At 38.6% G+C, this 24,628-nt stretch overlaps 1 protein-coding gene across 2 annotated transcripts in view; it reads right to left on the reverse strand.

Moving 5' to 3' along the window:
• ERC1 (ELKS/RAB6-interacting/CAST family member 1) overlaps positions 1-18,304 on the reverse strand; it is a 291,295-nt gene extending 272,991 nt beyond the window's left edge. For both annotated transcript variants that reach the window (XM_009647922.2, XM_009647921.2), the window contains exon 1: positions 17,474-18,304. In XM_009647922.2, coding sequence (XP_009646217.1) covers positions 17,474-18,142 — 669 coding nt within the window. In that variant the 5' untranslated portion in view covers positions 18,143-18,304. The remainder of the gene's footprint in view (positions 1-17,473) is intronic.
• Positions 18,305-24,628: the final 6,324 nt, after the last annotated feature.

Below are 24,628 nucleotides of genomic sequence, written 5' to 3' on the forward strand. Positions count from 1 at the left end.
TTCAACTTGCTGTCCCATCAGGCCCCCCAAATACTTTTCTGCAGAGCTGCTCCCTAACCAACCAGACCCCAGCCTCTACCTTTCTAAGGTGCTTTTTCTTCCCATTCATCCTTGTTGAATCTCATAAGCTTCTGTCTGCTCATTCCTGCAGACTAAGTGCCTCTGAACGGCAGCTTTACCCCTGAGCCTCTCAACTGGTCCCCCTAGTTAGGTGTCATCTGCCATCTGAATGAAAGCGGACCATGTCACTGCCCACCAGGTCATTGATAGGGATGTCAAACAGGACTCAACTTGTTACAAGCAATTGGGTAGTGATTAACCCATTAATCACTACACTCTGAGCCTGATAATGCAACCAGCTCTTTACCCATCTGGCTGCTCAACCACTTAGAGCACAGCATAACAATTAGAATGACATGAATATTGCAGGAGACAGTGATGAAAGCCTTGCTAAAGACAAAGTAAGTTATATCCACTGCTCCTTCCTCATTCACAAATCCAGACATTTTATCTCAGAAGGCAATGAGGTCAGTCATGATTTATCCTCGATGAATCTACACTGACTGTTCCCAGTCCTCCTCTTTGTGCATTGACATGCACAGAAATGTGTTCCAAAAGGACACACTCCACATTATTTCTGGGGACTGATGCAAGGCACACCAGCCTGTAACCCCATGGTTCGTCCTTTGCCCTGTTTTGAAGATTGTGTAACATTTGCTTTTCCACAGTTGTTTGAGACTTCTCCCCAGTTTCTGTTGTCTTTTATAGATGATAGAAATAAGGTTTCCAGTGGCATCAAACAGCAATCTCTGCGCCCTCAGATTGATCTTGTGGTCTTGTATGGATCAAGTTCTTTCAAGTAATGGCTGACTCAACCCTTGTTCAATTCACCACTGGTAGTTCTCCTCCTTGAACCCTGCCTCTGATCGCAGAGGCCTGGGAGATCTTCTCAAGTACCTGAGCAAACTGGCATAGCACAGAAAGATGTAACATTTTGTTCAGATATGCTATCTCTCTATTTGCATACGATGGGAGAATGTAGGAAGCCAAGTGGGAAGGCTGAAGAAATTGAGTAATCTGTCTAGGGGATCAACACCAGTCTACATTTCACATTAAGAGTTCTTGAAGAAATCCTTCAGTTCCACAAGCAGGAGTTGAGATTAAAACTTTCTTTGTTCCTTTTCTTAATATTTGTCTGAGAATGGGAATCTTCCAGAACTGAAGCATATTTTTAATGAGTTTATAAAATTGAAAGAAAATTCAATCCTCATTTACTACTTCTGTCCAAACTCTGTTCTGGAGATAGACATTTTGAGCAGGAAATAAATGATTCATGAGTGTCAGCATAAGCAAGACTGATTTCATTCTAGAGTTCATTACAAAACATGTTTTACAGTAATAAATATCTTTACAGTTCTAAGGTTATAACTTTCAATCTTACTTCTCTCAGCACTGCTGTTGAAGGAACAAAATCATGTGAAAATTAGCCTTTTTGTTAAGTCACTCTTTAACTAGAACAGTTCCCTGACAGTTCACCCAAAGAATTCACTCAACTCACTAAAACTAGTACTAGCAAAAGGGGAAAACAATGACAATTTATGTAAGATGATACTGGGGTAACCCCCAGTATCAATACAGGCTGGGGGAAGAAAGGATCGAGAGCAGCCCTGCCGAGAGGGACTTGGGGGTGCTGGTGGATGAAAAGCTAGACATGAGACGGCAATGTGCGCTGGCAGCCCAGAAGGCCAACCGTACTCTGAGCTGCATCAGGAGAAGCATGGCCAGCAGGTCGAGGGAGGTGATTCTGCCCCTCCACTCTGCTCTGATGAGACCTCACCTAGAGTACTGCGTCCAGCTCTGGAGCCCTCAGCACAAGAAGGACATGGAACTGTTGGAGGGGGTCCAGAGGCGGGCCACAAAAATAATCTGAGGGCTGGAGCACCTCTCCTATGAGGACAGGCTGAGGGAGTTGGGCTTGTTCAGCCTGGAGAAGAGAAGGCTGTGGGGAGACCTGATTGCGGCCTTTCAGTACCTAAAGGGGGCCTATAGGAAAGAGGGTGAAAATCTTTTTAGTAGGGACAGCTGTGACAGGACAAGGGGTAATGGTTTTAAACTAAACCAGGGCAGGTTTAGACTGGATATAAGGAAGAAATTCTTTACAATGAGGGTGGTGAAACACTGGAACAGGTTGCCCAGAGAGGCAGTGGAGGCCACATCCCTGGAAACATTCAAGGCCAGGTTAGATGTGGCTCTGAGCAACCTGATCGAGTTAGCGGTATCCCTGCTCACTGTAGGGGAGTTGGACTAGATGACCTCTAGGAGTCCCTTCTAACCCAAAACATTCTGTGATAGTGGAAATACAGAATTTTTAAAGCAAATTCCACCCAAGAACTATATTAAAACTACCTGCAAAGTTCAGGACTTCCTAATATTTGTGTGGATTTATACTGAATTGATTATGCTTTATTCTCCGTGCTGAATATGTGTTCACATTCTTAAAATACCAACTGTGAATAGATGTGAAAAAAAAAACCCATAGTGATAGTAATTACTGATACTGCCCAATGGATCTGGAATTTTATTTCAGAAATTAAAGCTGCCTCAAGAATTAGCAGAAAACTGAGATGAGTGGAAGAATACACCTAAGACAACAGCTATATGTTTTTTCCAGAGAGTTTGTGTCTGGGGTTGATTGTCAAATTGGTTAAACATTTCCCTTCAGTTTATGATGTCCACAGTCTTCTGTTGTTGACCTCACTGTTGGTCATTTAGAAGATACATAAATCATTTGCAGCTACGAAGACAATACAGCCTTTGCTTTGAATGTGAGGCATTGTAAGAACTTCATGAAAAACAGGGCCCTTCTTTCTTCCACATTAGCCATTTAAACAAACAGCTTGGATACACAGGTGTGTGTGCCTTAAGGCATAACCTGTTGCATAAAACTGAACTTGCACAATTTAAATGATTCCAACATCGCAAGTGACATAAAAACAATTATGCTACTCATTTCCCAACAGCCAGTCCAATGCTGAAGGGGGAAAACAAAAGAACTGTGCTTAAGAAAGGGGAAAACAGCCCAAACGATCACAAATTAAGAGATAATTGAGACTTTGGGAATAAAACCCAACCATTTTAGCCACCAACTAGTATTGTATATGAGGGTACTATTAGAAGTTACCAATCATTTACTTCTAATAGCATCTTTAATGCCTTTTACTTCATCTTTTGTGCAACCTCCTATTCTCTTGATTCAATGTTGTACTGTTTAATAGCACCTTTTATTGACAAAATACCTGATGTGATAGACAAAAGTTCTGAAAACAACTGAGATGTTAATTCAGAACATGTTAAAAAAAGGTTAAAAGGGAAGAAGTTTCCTACTGGAAACTCAATCTGTTTAGGGCACTAATAGTAGTTTTGTAACTTGATGAAGTACTAACACAGTGTCACTCATTACTTGTAATTCAGGTTCATGACGTACTGTACAAGGGATGCAGAGTATCAATTATACCTGGCAGAACCTCAACCAGTTACTTTAGGATTAACAGAGACCATAACGCACCAGATTCAAGTAGTCATGTTCTGCCTTTTTAATTACAAAATACCTTACTAGTTACTCTACTGTGTGCAAATCTGTTGCCCAATTCAGTCAACAAAGTGACTTCCATAAATTAAAGGTGGGCTTTTTACCAGTTCTCCAATTGCTCAAAAAAAGTGAAGATTTATAAGAAACAGTTCATATGGTAAGAAAGTTTTGCAAGTTAATCACCATTTCTATTTACAATTTACACAAATATGAATAAAAATGTAGAAAACACTCATTTTCAGAGCTTAAAAGAACAACAAAAGAAGCCTAACTGAATGGAAGTTTAGGGGCTGAAATACTGTCCATCCAGTAAGAATTTAAAACAAATATTTAAGAAAAATCAGTATGTTCCTTTTTAAAATGAAAAAGCAGTGAAAATACAGAAATACTGAGTTAAAATGACCGATTATAATGGGAAAAAACACTTACTTCTGCATTTTTGCAGTAAAATCTGCTCTTCATAAAGTTCTAATTGAGCAGATTTAAAGTCCAGAAAATTAAAGTGTTCAGCAGCAAAATCTCATCTTGTTATTTCAGTTATATATAAGCCTATACAGCATATTAAACCTTCTTGTTATTGGTGCACTACTAAAATTTAGTACCTGCACTCACAGACGGTTAACAAAATTAACTGACAGAGTTGCTTAATTACAGAGAAATACATGTGCAGGACAGCTGAAGCTCAACAACTTTCAAGAAAAGGTGGCAAAAGTAAAAGATGTCATGCTTCAAGCCTAACCTAAGCATACTATAGTGCTCTTATGAATATACGTCTGAAGAGCCCACAGCACTTAATGTATTCAATTCATGTATCCATACTTTTTTGAAGTAGGAGGTGATTTTGCTTTCTAATGGTTAGCACAGAGGACAAAATCTCCAGTATCTCAAACTGCAGCTACCACTAACTGCATGACTTTGAATAATCACATTATCTCTAGCCCAGTTTACTGGTTTGGAAACATTCTATAATATGCTTTCATTGATGAAAATAATATGTGCCTTCCTGAGTGTTTAAATGTTTAATTTATTAGTATTTAAACTCCTTCAGAGGCTCAAGCGTTAGAAGCTGTACAAACATGACTACATCCCCAGCAGCCTTTTATTTTGCAGCAGCAGCGTTGTTTGGAAGATCCTCAGATAGTTCCTACTTGTCACGTATTAGCTGGTTTCACAAAACAGTTCTGGTGCGTGTGAACCAGATAGAAATCAGAGGAAAATTAAAACAGAAGCTCTACTCCAGGTGCACGCCAAACACACCCCCAATCCCTAATGGAGAAATAAAGAAGTGAACCGAACATCACTCCTTTGGATAGCATAAAACCACATGTGCAGGGGGATGTTTGGTTCAATAGACCAGAATAAATCTAGTCAAGAGTTATATACAGCATATTATATACAGCAAATTATATACAGCGTATATAAAGGGGTCCCAGCATCAACTCCTATCTACCTATAATCAGGTCTTACTGCAACAAATAACCTGCTAACAAGTTCAACCTGTGAAGTACAGATCTACATTTTCCAGATCAGTCTTCAAAGACTGTCTAGCATTCAGCAGTTCACAAAGAAACATTAACGACGGTATTAAGTATAAAAGAAAGTGAATTCATGATTTCTTCCACAAGTTCCCAGTCTTTCAGATTAAAGAAGTCTGACATGAAACACTATAAAAAGTTAATTAACAAAAAAGTGACACTAAATATGAATGAATGACAATTCTCACACAGTCAAAAGAGAGACAGACCTCAGACCTCTTAAAGGCATACAGATTTGAGCTGATTCAGCCAAATGGAAAGAAGGAGAGGAATCATTTCTGTATAAGTACACACTAAACTGACTCTGCTTTGAGAAAACACAGCATGCAGTTTCAGAAGGCTAGTCTTGAATGCGTTCCCAGCCTTAGGAAAAAAAAAAGTAAAAGCTTTTCCTGGATAGAAATGATAACTTGGATCCTTCTTTGAATGGCAAACACTGGATGGAGTGCATTAAGAGGAGTGTGGCCAGCAGGTCAAGGGAGGTAATCCTCCCCCTCTACTCTGCCCTGGTGAGACCCCACCTGGAGTACTATGTCCAGCTCTGGGCTCCCCTGTTCAAGAAAGATGAGGAACTCCTAGAAAGAGTTCAGAGGAGAGCAACTAGGATAATAAAGGGACTGGAGCATCTCCCCTACGAGGAAAGGCTGAGAGAGTTGGGCTTGTTCAGCCTGAAGAAGAGAAGACTGAGAGGGGACCTCATCAACACATACAAATATCTTAAGGGTGGATGTCATGAGGACAGAGCCAGACTCTTTGCAGTGGTGCCCAGCGACAGGACAAGGGGCAATGGGTACAAACTGAAACATAAGAGGTTTCAGTTGAATATGAGTAAAAACTTCTTTACCTTGAGGGCGACAGAGCCCTGGAACAGGCTGCCCGGGGGCATTGTGGAGTCTCCTTCTCTGGAGATATTCAAAGCCCACCTGGACGAAGTCCTGTGTAACATGCTCTAGGTGAACCTGCTTTAGCGGGAGGGTTGGACTAGATGATCTCCTGAGATCCCTTCCAACCCTTGCCATTCTGTGATTCTGTGATTTTGAATTTTATTTCTAGGAGGATGGAGGAGCAAGAATGTAATGGCAGTACGACCATTAAATCGGTTCAATTGTTACATGTTAAGTGCAATGTCCAATTTTGAAGTCAAATTATAAACATAGTTAATTAAAACAAAAAAGCTCAAAAAAGAAATACAGGTTTTGTAAGAGTAATTGAAGGCATACTAGTTCCAACTAAAATGGCTTATAAAGGATTAACCATGGAACTACCAGTAGGATCTCACTAGCATTACGCAACTGCAAAAGCTGAGACCTCTAGTATTACAAATCATAACCTGAGCACACACAATAGTATCCACACTTACTTTGTCTGTTTGGTGAAGTAGGTACATGGAGCTTCTGATCAACTGTGGCCAAAGCATACTTACCGAAACTTTTCTTACTGTCAAAACCATCTGCTAGTTCAAACCAAAATGAATTCAGTGTTAAGAAAAGTCTGGATGAATTCATTCTATTAGAAGGTCTTTTTTGGGGGGGTGTGTCCAACTACTGCAGATAATTCCATTCTTTGGAACCTTCTAGACACAGTGAAGTGATAAGAAGATCCAAATGCTCTGTGCATCCAAAGAGGATCACAAAATGGTTGAGTTTTTCATTTTTCTTCACCTGTAAAAAAAAGCTGTTGACTGCACATATACAGCACACTATTTACTTTCTCATATGAAAGTATACCCATGCTTCCTTAGATAGGTCCCTCCTTTTAGTAACTAGGCTCACAGATCTATTAAAATGGTTATACATTAACAGACTCAGCCATATGGCCAAATCTGACCCATCAGATACTGGCTGAAGGAGAAAGCCTTAAAAATTGTCCTCCAAATCAAAGCTTCCATAGACATAATAATTTAATTTCACTCAACTGATCTACAGGCTGATGACAACTGGGAAATTCTTCTACCCTCAAAAAAAGGACATCTACAATTGTAGGCCTTTTTCACAATTATGCTGCGTACACCGTTAACCTCCAGATGCAATTACATCTGTTAATTTTAACACACACACAAAAGGAAGATTTCAGAAAAGTACCTGTATTTGTTGTGCTAATGTAGAACACTCGAAGACTGCCATACTTGGTCAGATCAAAGAATTATCTAGATTTTTACCTCTGCCCTCTCCCAAAGTTCTTTATCCTTCCTCATTGGGATTACTGAGCAGCATAATCAGAAAAACACTGAAATTCTGGTGTTCAACTATGCTCTACCTAGTAAACACACCACTGTCATTTATACTCCTAAGCTGAAGAGAGGTGAATAATGGATCACCAAACAATCTGATTCTCCATGTTTATCCAACCGAGGGAAATAAAGCAGTCACTTCCTAAGTCTCCAGTGCAGGGCACAGCATTTCCTAACAAACTAATTAAAAGCCTTCATTATGCTTGTTCTTTCTGCCCATTTCCTTTTTCTAGGATTATTCTGGGATTCATCGTTTCACCTATTAGGACTCATCCTCAGCCTAAAGGTTCTGTCATCCTCTCCATGGATGTACTTCTCTCATTCAGCAAAGAAATACTGAAACCTCTTGCCAGAGAAGCCAAAATCACTTTCAAGAACTTTGTATGTACATTTTTAGTTGATGTAAAATCTAGACTAATAACTACATCTTACTGTGAACTGAGGGATCTCTTGTGGATCAGATAAACAACTATGTCCCATAAGACTTCCATGAAACAAACCCTAAACTAAAAAGAGTAGGAGCAAATCTTACCCTACACACTCCTTCACTCTTTTTAAGTGTACAATACAACTAAGACCACCTTTTTCTTATGTGGAAAAGAAAAACTCTACAGTTGCTCTCCATTCGTGTGCATGAGATGAACCTTCCGGTTCCTGAAAAGCAGAAAAAGTAATTTCATTTTGTAGCACACTGGCAAGAAAGTGTTCAGCATAGAAAACTTCAATCTTCAATTGAAGGACAAACTTCAAAAATATAGAAAACTTCAATAATAATAACTAGCTCCACTGAAAAGATCTAACCCAGGTTGTAGAAGTATGACCACTTTTAACGACATCTTTCCCCTCAGTCTACTGCTTCTTTAGATCAGATCCAAGATATGATTGACTATGGAGGATTAGAATCTTTTACAGTAAAGCTTTACTTTCCAAGCACGTTGGTGTTTCTTAGCCGTGTTGCTTTTGACATTTATAACATTTTTAGTAAGAGCTTTGCTATGATGCCCTGAATCCTTTAGCAAATCAAACGTTTAGTATTAAATGTTTCCATCTCCCAAAAGAGATGCAGTCATAAGAATAAAGTCTCATGGAGGCCTACAGCTGTGAGATCAGATGCTGGAACAGGCTGTGTGGGTATCTTGCCTTTCTGATGAGGAAAGCTCTAGTTATCTCAATTTACTTTTGTTGCTTCATGGTTTGTTTCTGTTCATCTGAGAACTGATATCCACTTATAATATGGGAAGTCTAATCAATTATGACAATAGTTTAAAAAAAATGCTTTCTTCTCTCACAACAAGACAGGAGGTCTACTATAGGACACACCACTAGTTTCAGTGTCGGGACTCCTTCCTGGTCCAAAATAACTCAAATCTACCAACAGTTTAAGCCCAAGATGAGCATTCTTGCACTTACAGGTCCTCAAAGACAACATGCTACAACACAAACGTATGTTCAGAAAGCTCTTCCCTCTCCTCAGTCAAAAATATATATTTGTCATCTGGGACATGATTCCCCTAAGGACCAGACTATTACTCAGACAATTTAATGACTCCTGTAAGTGAAAAAGGTATGTAAACCTCATCACACTCCATTTAAAAAGGTGGGATTTGCATATATATAATTTTTTTTAATGCCAGGAGCAATCAACTACTATGTAAGAACCAGATCCTGTACAGAGTATCTGAAGAAAAAACATTTTCATCTCCGAAGGGTGCTACTTCATGTGCTGACTTGTTTTAATCCCAGGAACAAGTGACAAAAAAGATCAGAAGAAATGCATGGCCCTGTGTTCTTTGGAATCCACATCAGCATATAATTAAAAGACCATCTGTTCTAAAAATTTAACAACCCAAGGTAGCTGATACTTGATCATCAGACAACAAGGATCAAAAATCCACAAACTTAATGTCAGGCATACTTACTCATGTAGAAGGCCTGCATCTGTGAAATGTTTAGATGGCAAAAAGAGTATTTCATGAAGTGCCTACTCCTTAATAGTGCTGCACATAAGAACATGATGTAAGTATTGGCCAGGAAAAAATGCAATCATACTTACCTTTGATACAGATACCAGTGAGGCTTAGTTAACTTTGGACTACCATTTATTACTTGCTTGTTTTTTCAAACCTATGCTGTCTCCCTGTTTCTCTCCCCAGCCCACTGGGGCAGTAATGTGAAGGGGAAGGAAAAGAAGGGAAGAAGCAAGAAAGGGTACCACTGTAGAAACAGAAATGCATAGCAATGCATGACAGAACCGGATAACAATGCAGATGATATACAGCAATAGGTATTAACAAAGCACCTTCTAAAAAAAGTTTATTCTCCACCTCGCTGCTGGATTTGCAGAGCATTGGAAAAGATATTTTTATTGGACAGCTGATCTCCATCCCTTCCTCCCTCAAAAAAAAGTGTATTTTCATTATGTTATGCATGAGATTAGAAAATCCACCACCCCCATCACCTGGTCTTATTTTGTGTACTTGCAATGGAACTGCTCAAGATCATTAGGAAAATACATACTGCCTTTAAATTCCTTTTCATGTCATGGAGTCAAATTCTGGAAGAATCTAGCTGCCTCCAAACAATTGCTCACCCTTCTTGGCTTATAGTATTTATTTTCTAAAATAGTGACAACAATCATTGGACTTTAAAAGCAATCCACAGAGGAACTGCAGGCAGCATAGAGCAACAAGGACTAAATAATTTTTCTCTCCATTTCAAGGGGATCCTAGACCAGCAGCCCCTATCCAGGGAAGGGCAAAAGCAGCCCACTGCACTCACACCCGAGTCATTTAAATAACAACAGGAAAAAGTAGTAGTGCATAAATTAAAAAAAAAAAAATTAAAAGTTGTATATAGATGAATAAACACTTTAAATGCAACAGCCATCAAAATCTTCCATTTACCAATGACAGTACATTACTTAGCATTCCAGTTTACAAACGAAGTTGCTAAAATTAAACTGAAGAAGCCAGTCACATGGTATTTATTCCTGTAACTGTTATACATAAGTTTAACTCCTCCAATTTCTAATGCAATGATCACTAGAAGCACTCTTAATGGTGTTCTATGCCAGTATTTTCAAATCTGATCACACTCATTTCAATGAGCACACATGCAATAAAATGACAATTTTATGCTTCGGGGTTTTTTGAGTTTGGCTTGGTTGGTTGGTTTTGTTGGGGTTTTTTTGTGTGTGGCTGGTTTTTGTCAGGGCTTGGGGGAGGCAGGGTGGCTTGTTTTTTAAAGAATCCAGTCTCTTGCTATGGTCAATCCATAAGAAGACTTTCTTAACAGAGGTCAACTGACAGAAATTCAAATTATCATGACATCTCTTCAAATACTGATCTAGATGTTGAAAATTAATCCTTCCACGGATTCTTTCTTTGCTTTATGGTTTAAATATAAATACTGACTCTGCAATTGCAAAACACAACGTATATTGGTATGCCCCAAATTCTCCCAATCAGTACAAAAGTTTTTGGTGTTTAGTTGAAGTTTATAAACAGAAAAAAAAAAAAGCATAGTTCCCTTCGGATAAATAAAGGAAAACAGACTATTTAATATTCTTTGGAAGCAAAAGTGATTGCACAAAACAATACAACAACATGGCATGATTGAGTTACAAAGCATTTCAACAGTAAAAAGAACATTCACTAAATCAAGGGTTTTCTTTTTGATTTACTACAATCTCTAAGTTAGAATGGAGCTTTACAAAAACTGATCATTGTCACCTGCTTCTCAAGGCTGCTAATATAACAAACAAAAAAAAAAAAAAACCCCAAACATTTCTGCTTTGCAGTCCAAGGTACTACTACTGCAAGCACTAAGCAAATCACTTAGGTACAACTGGTATCAACACAGAAGGAAACTAGCTACACTTTGTTCCTGTATTTCTTGCCACTACAAAAAGTGACTCTGGTTTTTCCAAGAGGACCCAATATAAATCTCCAAATACTATGTAAAAATATACTTACATAGACCTTGGGGGCTTCAGTTTTGCTGAAAATACTTTCTTTTTAAGGTCTAGTAATTGTAATCTTCAGAAAAAAAAAAAAAAAAAAGAAAAATGGAGATACAATTATGATCCCCTACGTTTAGCAGATGCAGTCATTTTTCTCTCTGTTCATCAGATTATGCCAAAAACTATACAGAGAAAGTACAAAGCATTATCCATGCAGGGGGGGAAAAAAAAAAGTGTAATCTCAAACAGCTACGTTTACCTGCTGACAAGCTGTTGTGATCTGATTTCTGTCAAAGAGCTCAAAACACCACAAATCACTATTACCAAAACCACTGGTATTTTGTTGTGTTCACTAAACACAAGTGCATCTACAAAATTAATTCAAAGGATTGTACACTGGAATATCTAGAACACTACCAAGTTTCCTCTCTTTTTTCCCCCTCCTGCCAGCTGAAGCTAAAGTGGCATTTCACAATGCTTCTTTCCTCAATTACTAATTCAGATAGCTGGCATGACTGATCTTGATAACTTATGCAATACAGTAATCGCTTTCAGGGTACAGAAATGTCTCCTCTAAACTCTTTTGGTCTCTAGCTCTTATCTCAGAATATACATATTTTTATATATTTATCCTAAATACAAAAAGTTTCTGTCTTACTAATGTCTTAAGCATTGTACAGTCTGTTAGCAGGACCTTAGATACCTACTTTGCTGAACAAAAATTATTCTTTCCAACTAACAGTTTAGTCACAGCAGCCCACTCTGCTGTATCACCTTCAGTTCTATGAGGCTTTCTAATATCATCAAATTGAAAAGAGTTTTAAAAAAAGCTCTATTTCAGTTTTCGGCCTCGGAGGCATACATGAAGACTGGCATATGTATTATTTGTACAACTTCAATCCTTGTTCCATGGACTGGCAGTTCCATCAAACACGCTCCTCTCCTTTCTACTTAAACCAATAACACAGAGTGAGAAAAACACATGAGAATACTAGATTTGGTATTAGAAAGTTATAATATCAGTACAAGACCTCTGCCAAAATGAACTATAACGTAGGAGCACCTCTGTGTTATTACTATCATCTATCATTGTTCACCTGTTCACTGAGTGAGCATTGGAAGTTTGATCTGTTCCCAACGGGAGCCTTACACAGTTTCAGGCTACCCAGTTCATACTTCAGAAGGCAGGAACACTTAAGGGAAAAAGTTAGTAACTCAAACACCAGAACTACAATAATGCCAAAAGTGACAGTGGCTTCTAGAGAAACACAGTAACGCAGACAAGGGTTTTCAGGAATATACGCACTGAATGGTGGAATAACACACTGCAGCCATAGTTAGGAGTGTAATGTCTGAACAGTCTCGATACTGAGCAGGCAAAGAATTATAACAGAAAGAGTCTGCTACAAGGGGGACCAGAATTTAAAGTAATCCCTTCCCTAGCTTAATAGCAAAAAGCACAGTTAAGCTATTAAGTTCAACAGTACCACTGACGTCACCCACTTTATTACAAGCTGCTTTTAAGTTGGTGGTATTCCCCTTGTATCTTTAATGGATCAAGCAGGGACCAGCCATTCAGTCTACACTGCAGTTCAAAGCAATCCAAGGTGGTATTAGAGTCTACCTCAATAAGAAACATGGGAGAAAAGGAGTATTGGGGAACCTAGATAAGCACAAAAAGTCTAATCTTACTTCCTTATAGAATTGCAAAAAGACAGAACACAGAAGGCACATCCCTTGGGCGATCGCATGACAATTTCTGAAGTCACTACAAAGTACTGCAACTTGATAAATGCCTCAGATATCGAGCACTCTTGAGGAGATAGTTTTGAGTTATCCTAAAACAGAATGAAGTTATAATTTCATGCTGCAACTAGAGAAAGACAGAGGGAGCATTAAAGCTAGCAGCATTCTAGGGAACCAACAGACAGCTGCCATTGAAAGAATTATTTGAGTGTAATGCTGTGGGATACAGATAATGCCTTTAAGAACTGCATATTCCACAATTAAACATCCATAATGGGAGAAAGTCTAGCTTTGTATCAACTAATAACCAACTCAGGAATGGCACTAGTATTAGAATGACACAGTACTAAAGACAAATAAAACAAAAAATTTTATATGTAATTAAAGAAACCCAAAAAATTAAATCAATGGAGAAGTGAGAATTAATCTGATTTTCAGGGGAAGAATGTACTCATTAGAATCTTAGCCGGTCTCACAACAGCAGCACCCAACGCCTTTAAGAAGCTAACACATGGACAAATATATTTTCAAATAAAGTGAGATGCTCATTCCATGCTCCTATGAAACAGTAAGTACTTCTGACTGTGAGGATGCAGTTACAGAAGCCTAGAGAACGCTGATGCAATGCTGGACTACACCTATCACACTTCTCCACCACAATAAAGTAGAATATTCAAGTGCTTACCCCAAGCAAGGTAACATTCCTTTCAGAAATATTTTCTTGGTTAAACTCCCTCACTCAGACATCCAAGGCCTCTAACCACAACAAGACCACAGAAATACATCAAAGTAAAAAGATGTTTTCAGCAGTACCACATGATTTCAGCTGAAAAACAAATCGGATCTTAAATGTAGATCAGTCAAATATGGAAAGCTTCAAAATGCAGGGCACTAGACATCAAATTTGCATTGCACTACTTATTTTAAGGGACAATCACCTTGTTACAAGCAAGTTTCGACTGCAAGGAACTCCTTTGTTCTTAAGTTCTACCATGATCCAGTTTCTAGGGAAATTATTTCTATTGAAGTGCAAAAAATACTCACCGTCTTTCCTTCTTTCTTCTGGCTTATGATGAAGGGGTTTCCAGGGAAACTTTAAACCACACACACTAAAAAAAATTATTGTTCAACTCAGAAAAATACAGTTCCTACTAAAGCATGCTGAGGAGAGTGATACCATGCCAAAAACAAGCTCCTATTTATTGTCTCCATCAGTTCCTCCTTGGGTATGCATGGGTTTGTCAGCCTTTGAGAAATCATTTGCACTCTCCTTTTGCAAAGTGTAATTGGTTAATTAATCCACATTGCACTGAAAACTATTATATTTTTCCAAGAACCTATGTTAACTACAGGAATACTTCCCATGTTTAGTTTTGAGCTCTTCAAAATGAGATGACAATGACATTCCCCATTTAGGACAGGAAAGGATTTGCTGGCTCTTCAAGATCAGCAACAAAGGATGAAAACAAATTTCAGCCTATGCTACACTCCACAGATGCAGTATTTGCTCAGAGTAGCTGATGAATACAGCTGTGCTGCACCACAACTGATGAAAACACCACAACTGAGCAAGACTAAAGCACTCTCAACCCAAGTCAGGGCTCTATAGGTGCATGCGCATGATATTCTCAGTATTATATCCAAGATATCCCTGCTACCTACTGCCCTAAGACAACCAAACAGAAAGAGATGAGACTACCTCAGGACAGGTAGCATACTCTTTAATGTCCCTATTAATTCTCTGGTCTTTATTGAATAAAAAAAAATTCTTGGAAATCAGCAAGCAAACATCAATAACTGATTTATTTGCACATGTCCTGAAGAAATGGGAAAGAAAGCCCAAAGACACCAGTGCATTTTTCAGAGGAGGCTGAGGTAGCAGTCAACCAGAGCTCACATGTTCACGTATTTTTAACAACTTCCAAAAGCAAGAGGCAATTCAATCATTCAAAGTTGAGGTGACAAGAACAGCAGTAAAAAATACAATCAGGGACAATCAAGTGTGCATAGAGGAATAAAGAGCCAAAAATCACAGCAAAGAGATTGAGATGACTATCACATAATGGCATGAGTCAGCCAGCATCTTGGCTCCATGAGTTGAGTCAATTTTTAACAATGCATTTGGCCTTCACTAAACTTAATATAAAGCACAAGTTTTGCCCATGCGAGAAGTCTTTATTAAAAGTGATGTGCTGAAACACTCGTATTGAGGCCTAAAACACCGGTTACTGCAACTGGAACTCATTTTATGGGGAGGCTGGAGGAGTAATGAAGAGATCTTTCTGGTCCCCCAACAGATCAGAGAAATCCCTTGTTCAGTGTCTAAATAGAAAAGTCTGTTTAATTACAGTAAATCCCATTAAACTGATCTTCCTTATAAAGGGCTGAAGTGACCAACTCCAAAAGGCTATAAAGGACATAATGAATTCAGAGTTTAATTAGGACACACTGTTAGCTAACTATAATCTATTAATTAGCATTCTTAGTTTTTACAGCTCATTGCAGTAATACCCTCTTACTTTTAAATTGCACCCTTCTTTTTTTGGACCAAAGTTATACAATTCTACCAGTGTGGTAGTAATTATAGTGATTGCCTAGAGAACAGCGGCCTGGAAATATCTGTAAATGTTTAATTAGGGGATAAAGGAAAGACAAGGGGGAAAAAAAAGCCCTCAGATAGAGGAATCACTGTTCTCCAATCTATACATATTTAGTAACTGTCTAATCCATTCTAAACCATACATTCATTGCATTTTTCTTGCAAGATTTCCCCATCATCCTCAAATGTCACAACTGATTTCAGAAAATATGTTATATTCCAAGACATTCTCTTCAGTATGAAAACAGAAGTTAAAAATGAAAAGAATTTGAGAATTAAAATACTTACCTGCAGCTGAAATACAAAGAGCATCAGAAAGTTAAGTGAATCCTACTTTCATAATAAAAAATTATTTAACTTGTGTTTTCTTCACTCCAAGAAGACAAATGAAAGTGAATATGAAATGTCACACACATTAATAAATCCCATGTTGTGGTACTTACCATTCAGTAAGAATACAGCTATAAAACTACATGACAAGTTCAATAAATTTTTTCATACTAACACAGGAAAAGCAACTTACTTTCTTCAACTCAGTTCTTTAAAAAGAAAATTTCAGACAGCATCAGTGTAGCAGATTAGCACTAACCAAAAAGAATCTACTATTTAAGACAGGTCACCTGAAAGCAGAGTATAACATATCGAGTACTACCAGCACTATTTTTTTCCTCCAGCAGTTTCCCTCTCCCCTCTTCCTTCTAAAGCAAATCTTAAAAAAAGCTCTGCCTAAAATAGCAAGTATAGCTTAAGAGCTTCAAGAACACGATCACACTTGAATTACAGAAACTATTTCATTATACTTTCTTGGATGTTCAAAAAAACTCAAAAGGGAAAGTAATTTTATCATGGTGAAAGCTGACTTACATTTCAGGAAACTTGGAGTTGGATGCTGGACCTGTTTTCCATAAGGATAGTGAGGTTTCTTACCAGAGAGATGCCTAACACACATTTGGCCAGAAACAACTAAACAGGAAGACAGTAACTCAAAGACAAGTAGTCACTTCAGGATTAAGCTAGCAAGAAGGTCTAGGTGGGAAAATTTAAAATAAGCTTTTAATAAGCAGAGCTGACTACAAAGAGACCTCAATTTTAATCAACTTCTTGGTTTTATTCTAATTTAGGGATGCTTTTAAGAGGGACAAGACAAAAGAACTAGATGCCCAAGATTCTCTGTTCTTCTGCCTATTTCCTAACTAGCCAGATCACTACAAAAAAAAAAAAACAAACTGTTGGGTGCTTTATGATAGTTGCATAACAAGATATGCACAGCTTATGACAAAAGAATAAATGAACAGGTATTAAACAGTGTTACTTAAATGTAGCCAAGAACACAATTTATATCTGTTTGTGAAAACTGCAGGTCTGAAGGTTTTAACTGGAGCTCTAAAATAAGTCCAGGGTAATGTGAACTTTGTTTTACTGGCAATCTGTCAACATTCAGCAACAGTTCAGTTGCATTTAGGATCAGCAGTTAGTACACTCTGCATCTCAGAGAATGCTTCAAGAGGTAAGCACTACAGAAATATTAACTATGAACAGGGTAAAAGACTTCCAAAAGGAAACCGAGTGGTTAGCATCAGTCCTGTGAAAAAAACCACATGACAGAAGGAGAAATGAGCACTCAAGAGGCACCTTACAAGTCTGACAAGAAACATTTAAAAAGAGGCTTGCAAGCTGAAAACACATCTTATTCATACCAATTAGCTAGGAAAAGCACTGATACAATTTAGCTGCTTAAATGTGACATGCAAGTTTATTAAAGTCATTTAATCATGCTACTGCACTAACACAACAGTGACATTAGATGACAAACCTGGTTTTCTTCTTGCAAAACTCTATATTGTTCCTTCCAAATGGTGATTTTTGAAGCTTCATCTTTCCTCAGAGCTCTCTCCTTTTTTAGCTCAGGACTCCAGAAGGTCTTGATACTGTTCATGGAAGAACTCAGCTTGCTTTCTTTCACCTCCACATCCTTGCGAAGCAGGTCGTTTTCCCTTAATACTTCTTTGAGTTGTGTCTGCAGATCCATTATTGTGTTATCCCTGGCCTGGCGCAGTGAGTGAGGCACAGTGGATGCCATACTCACTGGAGGGAGATGGTGCTCTCCAAATGCAATAGTATCACTGGCAACTCCACTACTGGCAATGTTAGGGCTGCTACCCATTGCAGTCATCCTAACACCGTAAGGCAGCCGCCCCCCAGATCGGCCCAAAGTCATGGTGCTTTTTGGGGTATCTGCACCCACGTTCTCATGGTCACTTAGATACATAGGGCCAGATGTAGCATAGGCAGCATTTAAGGACTGAATATTTTCCATAGAAAGGGTTTTCCCACTGCCACCCCCAGTACTACTCCCAGAACTGCCTCCTGTGCTGTTGGTTCGACGATGGCCCAAGCGTGGCGACCGTGGCAGCCTTGGTGAACGCCCTGGACTCTGGTTGCTTGGCTCAACCTTACCGACTGACCGAGCACTTCCATACATGATTAAGCTGGTGGTGTGAGGCAATTAGATAGGCATAAATCAGGAATGAGAGAAATCCTGTTAAGTTCTTCAATGGTTTTAAGTCAGCTTAAGGCCAATCACAACTTATAACAGACCCAGTTGTCCATCTTTGAAGTCACGTGCTCACAATGTTCAGGACCATATCTGTATCAATAAAAATAACATATTAAAAACTGTATCAATAAAAGTAATAAATACCTAGTTTATCACAAAAAATTTCGTCCCACATTAGAATAAAGTGTATTCTACTACCTTTACATTTCTCCAGCATCTTTTCAATTCCCACTCACAAAAAAAGCAATCTTTTATTTAAACCCTAATATTTAAATGCAAAAAGGAACTTCTATTCTTGCTTGTCTGTTGTTATCACAGTAAAGAGAGAGAAGAAAAAAGAACTCATCAATTTTCATGCCATAATCTTGTTGGTCATGACCTGAACTCTACAAAAGTGGTCTAACTTTTTTTCCTATTTCTAACTGGCCCTAATTCTTTACTTGTTACCTATTTGAGTAAGAGAGACGATCAACAGTAATTATTTTTTTTTTTTCCTTCAAGCACTGCTAGCTTCATTAGGACAGTTTCTAAAACCTGTTGCTGTGAAAATAATTCTGCAAGCGGGAAGGCAGTATGGACTGAAATTATTCTGATCATGATCTTGACTAGCAGGTCCCTTTAGTGTTGCTGTCAGCCCTCCTTCAAACTCAGAAGTCAGAACCAAAACTAAGAAGAATCATGAAATCATTACTGGCCACAAAGCTTAAGCGAGTATAGAGACAACTCCAAAAGAACAGCAATCACACATCAGTGGGACCAATGTGGTTAAGAAGAACAAGAAAATCACACCTACACTGAAAACTGATTCCAGTCTCTTATTGTTTCCAGAACTGGGATTCAGTCCTAAACATGACAAACTTTTGTTCAGGTTAAGCAAAGATTTCGATGAAAACATACTTCTCATTACCAGCTCAGATTAATTCCATTAAATAATATAATTCCAACAGCAGGGACCTCTTAAAATACAGAACAGCATGACATCAGCATGCTGCAGTTCCTCCTCCCCTCTCCTCTTTCTTTAAACATGGGCTCTGGTAGCGTATGCAATAAAGTTCCTTAGTTTTGCACCGTAACATTATGATGTTCTACAAGTGCTAGCAGGTATCTTTAGTACAGGGGCGCTGAGCTGACTGACTTAGGACAAGATCTAGTAGAGGAGCCAGAAACCGGGATGAAATCCGCTCTTGTAACTGCACTACTGCACTGTAGAACTACTCCCACTATACAGGTCTCACTTTTTTTTCTATTTTTTTCCACTGTAAACTATTTCAAGTCACTGTTAGGCTCAACTGAAATCCAAACTAGAACACTGAAACATTCCTGGTCTGACATCTCCCTATTAGATGAAATAAATACTACATAGTGTCCAAAGAGCAGCAGCATCTTGAATATCCCAACATAGAATCATAGAATGTTTTGGGTTGGAAGGGACCCCTAGAGGTCATTAGTCCAACCCCCCCGCAGGAGCAAAATAAATATTAAAATTGTGGCACAAAGTAATAATACATCCCTGTTGGCATTCTCAAAGAAAGAGGTGGGTGATGGACACGCCGTTGTTGATACTACTGCAGCATAGCAGAACCGAGTCACTGCACCCTGTTAATTCAGGTGGTGCTGACTTCGCCCACCAGACAGGGTCAGAACATGGTGTGGCAGGGAGGCAATGCCAGAATCAGTTAAGGGTGCAAAATAAAAAGTCAGGATCACAGCCTTCCCTACCGCCTCAATATTTTAGCAGTGTATCCCCCTCCCCAACCCTGACACTGTGCTCTTGCATCTCTAGTACTTTGGCAGCCCATGCACACGCCTATGTTCACTTGCCACACATAGCTCAGGCTTCCTTTAGTACCATTTAACATCAACAAGTAACATGCTCTCTTCTTGTTAAACAGAAAGGATCTGGGAAGTGTTTGCTCTCTGGCATGAGAAGATTTATTTTCTTCAAGTCTCAGATCTACTCCAGAAAATATAGAACAGACTCCAACAGCATTGAACCCCAACAGTATTATTGTCCAGAAAAGGAAACTTTCCCAATATTCCTCTAAACATTCAGAGCACATCTTTCCTTTCACACCAGCTTTCATCTAGCCTCACCTTCTGCTCAGAAGTTTGGTTTGCCAGATATTAGGAATCAATTTTTCCAAACCCTATGGCCGAAGGCATGTTTGTGAGATAATAACTGGGCAAGCAGATCAAAGATTAGGCTTAAAAGAGGAATACACTTACAAAAGAAATTGTAGAAATAGTAAACGCAGGTGGAGAAGAAGAAACCAAAAAACAATATTGCAAACAAATACTGGAAAAGGGTAGAAAGAAAAAAAGTAAAAGCCTGATGAAGAAAAGAAACAACATTTTTCCTTTCAGAAACAGGTTAGTATAGGAAAAGATACAACAAGAAATAATTTTAAACTGTTTAGTTTAAGTTTTAAATGGAAAACAAGATCAGAGTAAACCAGCATTTTTTCATTTTCACACAATTTCATAGAAGTTACAATAGCATGAGTAATTTTACAAAGCTTATGGATGCTGATACTGTTTGTGAGCAGTCCTCAAGAAGTTCAAGCGCTCACTCTCTCACTTTCTCTTTGGTTTTAAATGACAATGAAAGCTAGCAATGATATTGCTACAGAAAATTTTGAACACATATGTAAAGGAAAACAGGCCAAGGAAAGATAGCCAGTGGCATTAATAATGGAAGTTAGCTATCAAAACACCACGTACTGATTTTTTTTTAATAAAAGTTACAGATACGACATTTCTTCTATTTCAGCTACATGTGCTTATGCAAAACAGCACAGAAATATAAACTATGTAACAAAGTCTACAGTGTTTCACTGGAGTTGCTTCAGTAAGACACTGTGCCCCAGATCTGGAAGAAAAACACTTCTTCCAAACAGAAAAGCTATTTCAGACTAATCTCACTGTTTGAGATAGGAAAATGCTGAAAATGCTGCTGTGACACCAGTTGAGCACTCAAAACAAGTCAGATACGATTTCTTAGACACTACGGGAAGTACATTCAACTGAGTATTCACAAGGATTCTCTTGAAAATTAATCCAAATCACAGCACTTAATTAATTTCCTAGAAACTCACACCACAGTAAGTCAATGCAAACACTCATTCACTTAGCAGCTTTAAATGAGTTTAACTTGAACCAAACGCTTAGACGTGTTTTATGCTGTGCAGTTTAGTTAAAGCACTTTCTCCAAAAAACATTAAGTTGAAATGTTGCTAGAAGTACATTACCATTGCATGCAGGCATATCACCTGGGAAAGTGCTTAACAACACACAAGAAGCGCCCAAAAGATTTTAAATCATTTTGAATGAGTCAGTCACCCCCAAAATGGAAAACTCACGGAATTGCTTTAGCAAACACTTTGTTAAACTATTAATAGCTTTTCACAGCATGAAAGCGACTGATGTCCTTGAGAGAAGAGTAGCTTCCCGGGCAGCTGAAAGGAGCTGGTACCACAGGAGGTGCTGTGCAGGAGCCACTTCTAATGCAGCGGGCAGGCAGGTAGGCTCTCGTCCACCTCAAGTGGAAACCCCAGTCCTGTGCTAGTTCAGCCCTAAGCTTTGCTTCATAGGTAGGCATCATCTCCTCTGTTACTCCAGAAAAATCAAGTGATTCAAGCTATGAAAGCCAACTGCTAGAATTAGCTGTTAATTAGGGTTACAGAAAAGATTCTCTGAGCGCGCACACATGAAAGTCGGGGAAAAGAACTCCGACATCACTGCCATCGCCGCCATGTGTTACACTGCACTCACTTTTCAAAAACAAAAAACAAAACCAAACGAAAGCAGTAGATTAAGAAAAGAAAGAGACTTTGGAAACAAGCAAATGTAACCCTCCAGTATTTCTCTTGAAACAATGTTTCATTACACCATTGTTACACTTTAAAATTGTAAATATTCCAAATATTAACTAAACACATCCTTTCAACCATGCAGCCAGTTTCAGTATTTTCACTGACAGAGATTTTGTCATGGTTCAAGAGAGAAAAAAGAAAAAAAAAAACCAAACCAAAACCAAACAAAACCCAAACATGCTACAAGATAAATCTTAACTCTTTTTTTCCTTTTTTTTTTTTTAGTAGCATTTATCACCAGCCATTTCACTTGCTGCTATTAGGAATCCATAAGCAGAAGTAGATATTAAGTCAATTCACACTAGGAAAAACATCTTTCATCCTGGAAACAGCAAAGTGAAAGAAGTGACAGAAACGCCTTTTCTCATTCGCGATACCAATTAATCGGGAAGAAGAAAGAGCTCTAGTTTCCCTCCAGGAGTCCAAGCAAAATTACACAGAAGATTTCTTCCAGATAGCAACATAACCAGGAAAGTTAAAGTTTTCCAGTATTCTGACCCACACTAGCATTTTACCAGGACTCTCAGATGTACGGTCTCTTACCTTCCACGAGGCCAACATGCAGCACTGTTACTTTTTTCCCCCCCTCTTCTCCTGTGACCCTAAATTTAGGCACAGATAAATCATCCCTTAACCTTACAGGATGGTGGTAACCACAAGGAACACTGTCTGACTGTGACATGAATGTATTGACCATTGCAAACTCTCCTGTGGGTTTCAAAAACCTTTGGTTCTTTCTGCCAATACAGGAACCCTTACCTAAAATTACAAAAAAAGAGACCATAAACGGCAAGTGTTTAAAAAAACAAATGCACTGAAGCCAGTGCTAAACCATTTTTCCTCAAGGTAGCTTGTTTATCTTTGCATTTGTGAAATAAAACTCTCTTGTTCACTAAGAGAACAAAAACTTCCAAAGAGCACCTATTTGCAAGCCACATTCAAAAACCCTGCCAAATTAATGTCAGCCAAAGTAAAAACTTCATATCTACACATTGGCAGAGCAGCTTTACAAGTAGAGACATATGATTGACCTGCTTTAGTTAGCATTAGTTGAAAAAGCTACCTAGCAATTATGAAAAAGCTTGAAAGAAGGACTATCAGAAGCATAAAAAGAATAGCAGAGAATTACACAACATTGTAGAAAAAGGTTTGAAAAAAGTACAGTTATGAACACATTTTCTGTATGTAAATGATAAGATAGGTAACAGTACATCCTGCCTGAAGTGCCAGCTATGAAAAATGTCTTCTAAGATCAGAGGTCCAAAAACGCTCAGAGACACACCATGAACTGCAAAAAAAGTTTATAACCTGACAGTAAACCTTTAAATGTACTACAGTGCAACTTGGGGCAAGTCAAATTAATCTGTCTCATGACAATAGCCCAGTCACAGCCAGTGAAAAGCAATGGAAAAATCAAGCCTCCTTCAAAACAGCAAAGCAGCTACCGCTCCAAGGATAGCAATATCCAGAACTGTACCTCAATAAAAATGGGAATCCAAAGCAGCATGAAAGCTGGTTAACTCTGGCATCAGAACCTAGCATGCTGAAAGAACTGCACAACTTCATGCCAATTTACTTGTAAGGGAAGTATGAAGCGAGAGAGGGCAGTAACAGGTACCCCAGTGTTGTCAAAAGATCTGGTGGCTTTCAGTAAAAGTGTTGTATTCAGGCAGAGTAGAAATGTAAGAAATTCTGGAGGAATCACATTAATATCAGCTTCAGGATAAAGAATCCAATAAAATGAGATGCGTTTACCAACACTATCACACTCAGCCCCTATACCTATTATTTTACACGAACCGGTGGCTCAGAAAGCAGACATTGCTGGCTACAGCTGCCAGAAAACAGAAGATTCATTAACACAAAGTTTTGTTAACCTCTGGAGGACCTCTCTGTCGTATAAACATATGATGCCTTTCATATCTCCCCCTACTCCAGGACAGTAACTACTTCTAGGTAAGGAAGCAAACCAAATACAGAGAAACATAATGCAGAAATACAGGAAAATCCCTGCTTATGTTTGTTAAACCAAAAAGAATTCGGGAATAACTTCTGCAGCCTTCAGCAAGTAACATTTCCTCTGAATTTCTTTTCTGCTGTTTCTGTTCAGGACTGACACCGGCTGACAGAAGCAACATTTATGGAGTCAACTCCTTAATAGCGTCACTGTCTGATAGTCAGGAATGGGGTAGTTTGATCACGAAGAGGCAGGCAAGCACATCTTGCAGCACAGTGACCCCTCGAGTGCCTCCCATCAGTGTAATGGAAGCCACGTACCCAGCTTCCAGAAAACTGAACTTTCTTGTAGCCCCAATTCCTGTCTGCACAAGGAAAGCTTTGAATGTCCGTTTTATAATGGCAACGGAAAAGTCAGCCTTTACAAGAGCCGCCTTAATCTGATAAAGCACTGTAGCAGCCACATTAGACTTCATTGACAGAAGTAGCAATTGTTCACATTTTCATAATTCACACTGGAATAGTTAATCACAAATAAGTATGACTAGATTATACAGTAGGACCTGGACTTCAGAAGGGGGGG

Source organism: Egretta garzetta, unplaced genomic scaffold (assembly GCF_000687185.1).
Source record: "Egretta garzetta isolate BGI_Z169 unplaced genomic scaffold, ASM68718v1 scaffold511, whole genome shotgun sequence".
In the NCBI taxonomy this organism is placed as follows: domain Eukaryota; kingdom Metazoa; phylum Chordata; class Aves; order Pelecaniformes; family Ardeidae; genus Egretta; species Egretta garzetta.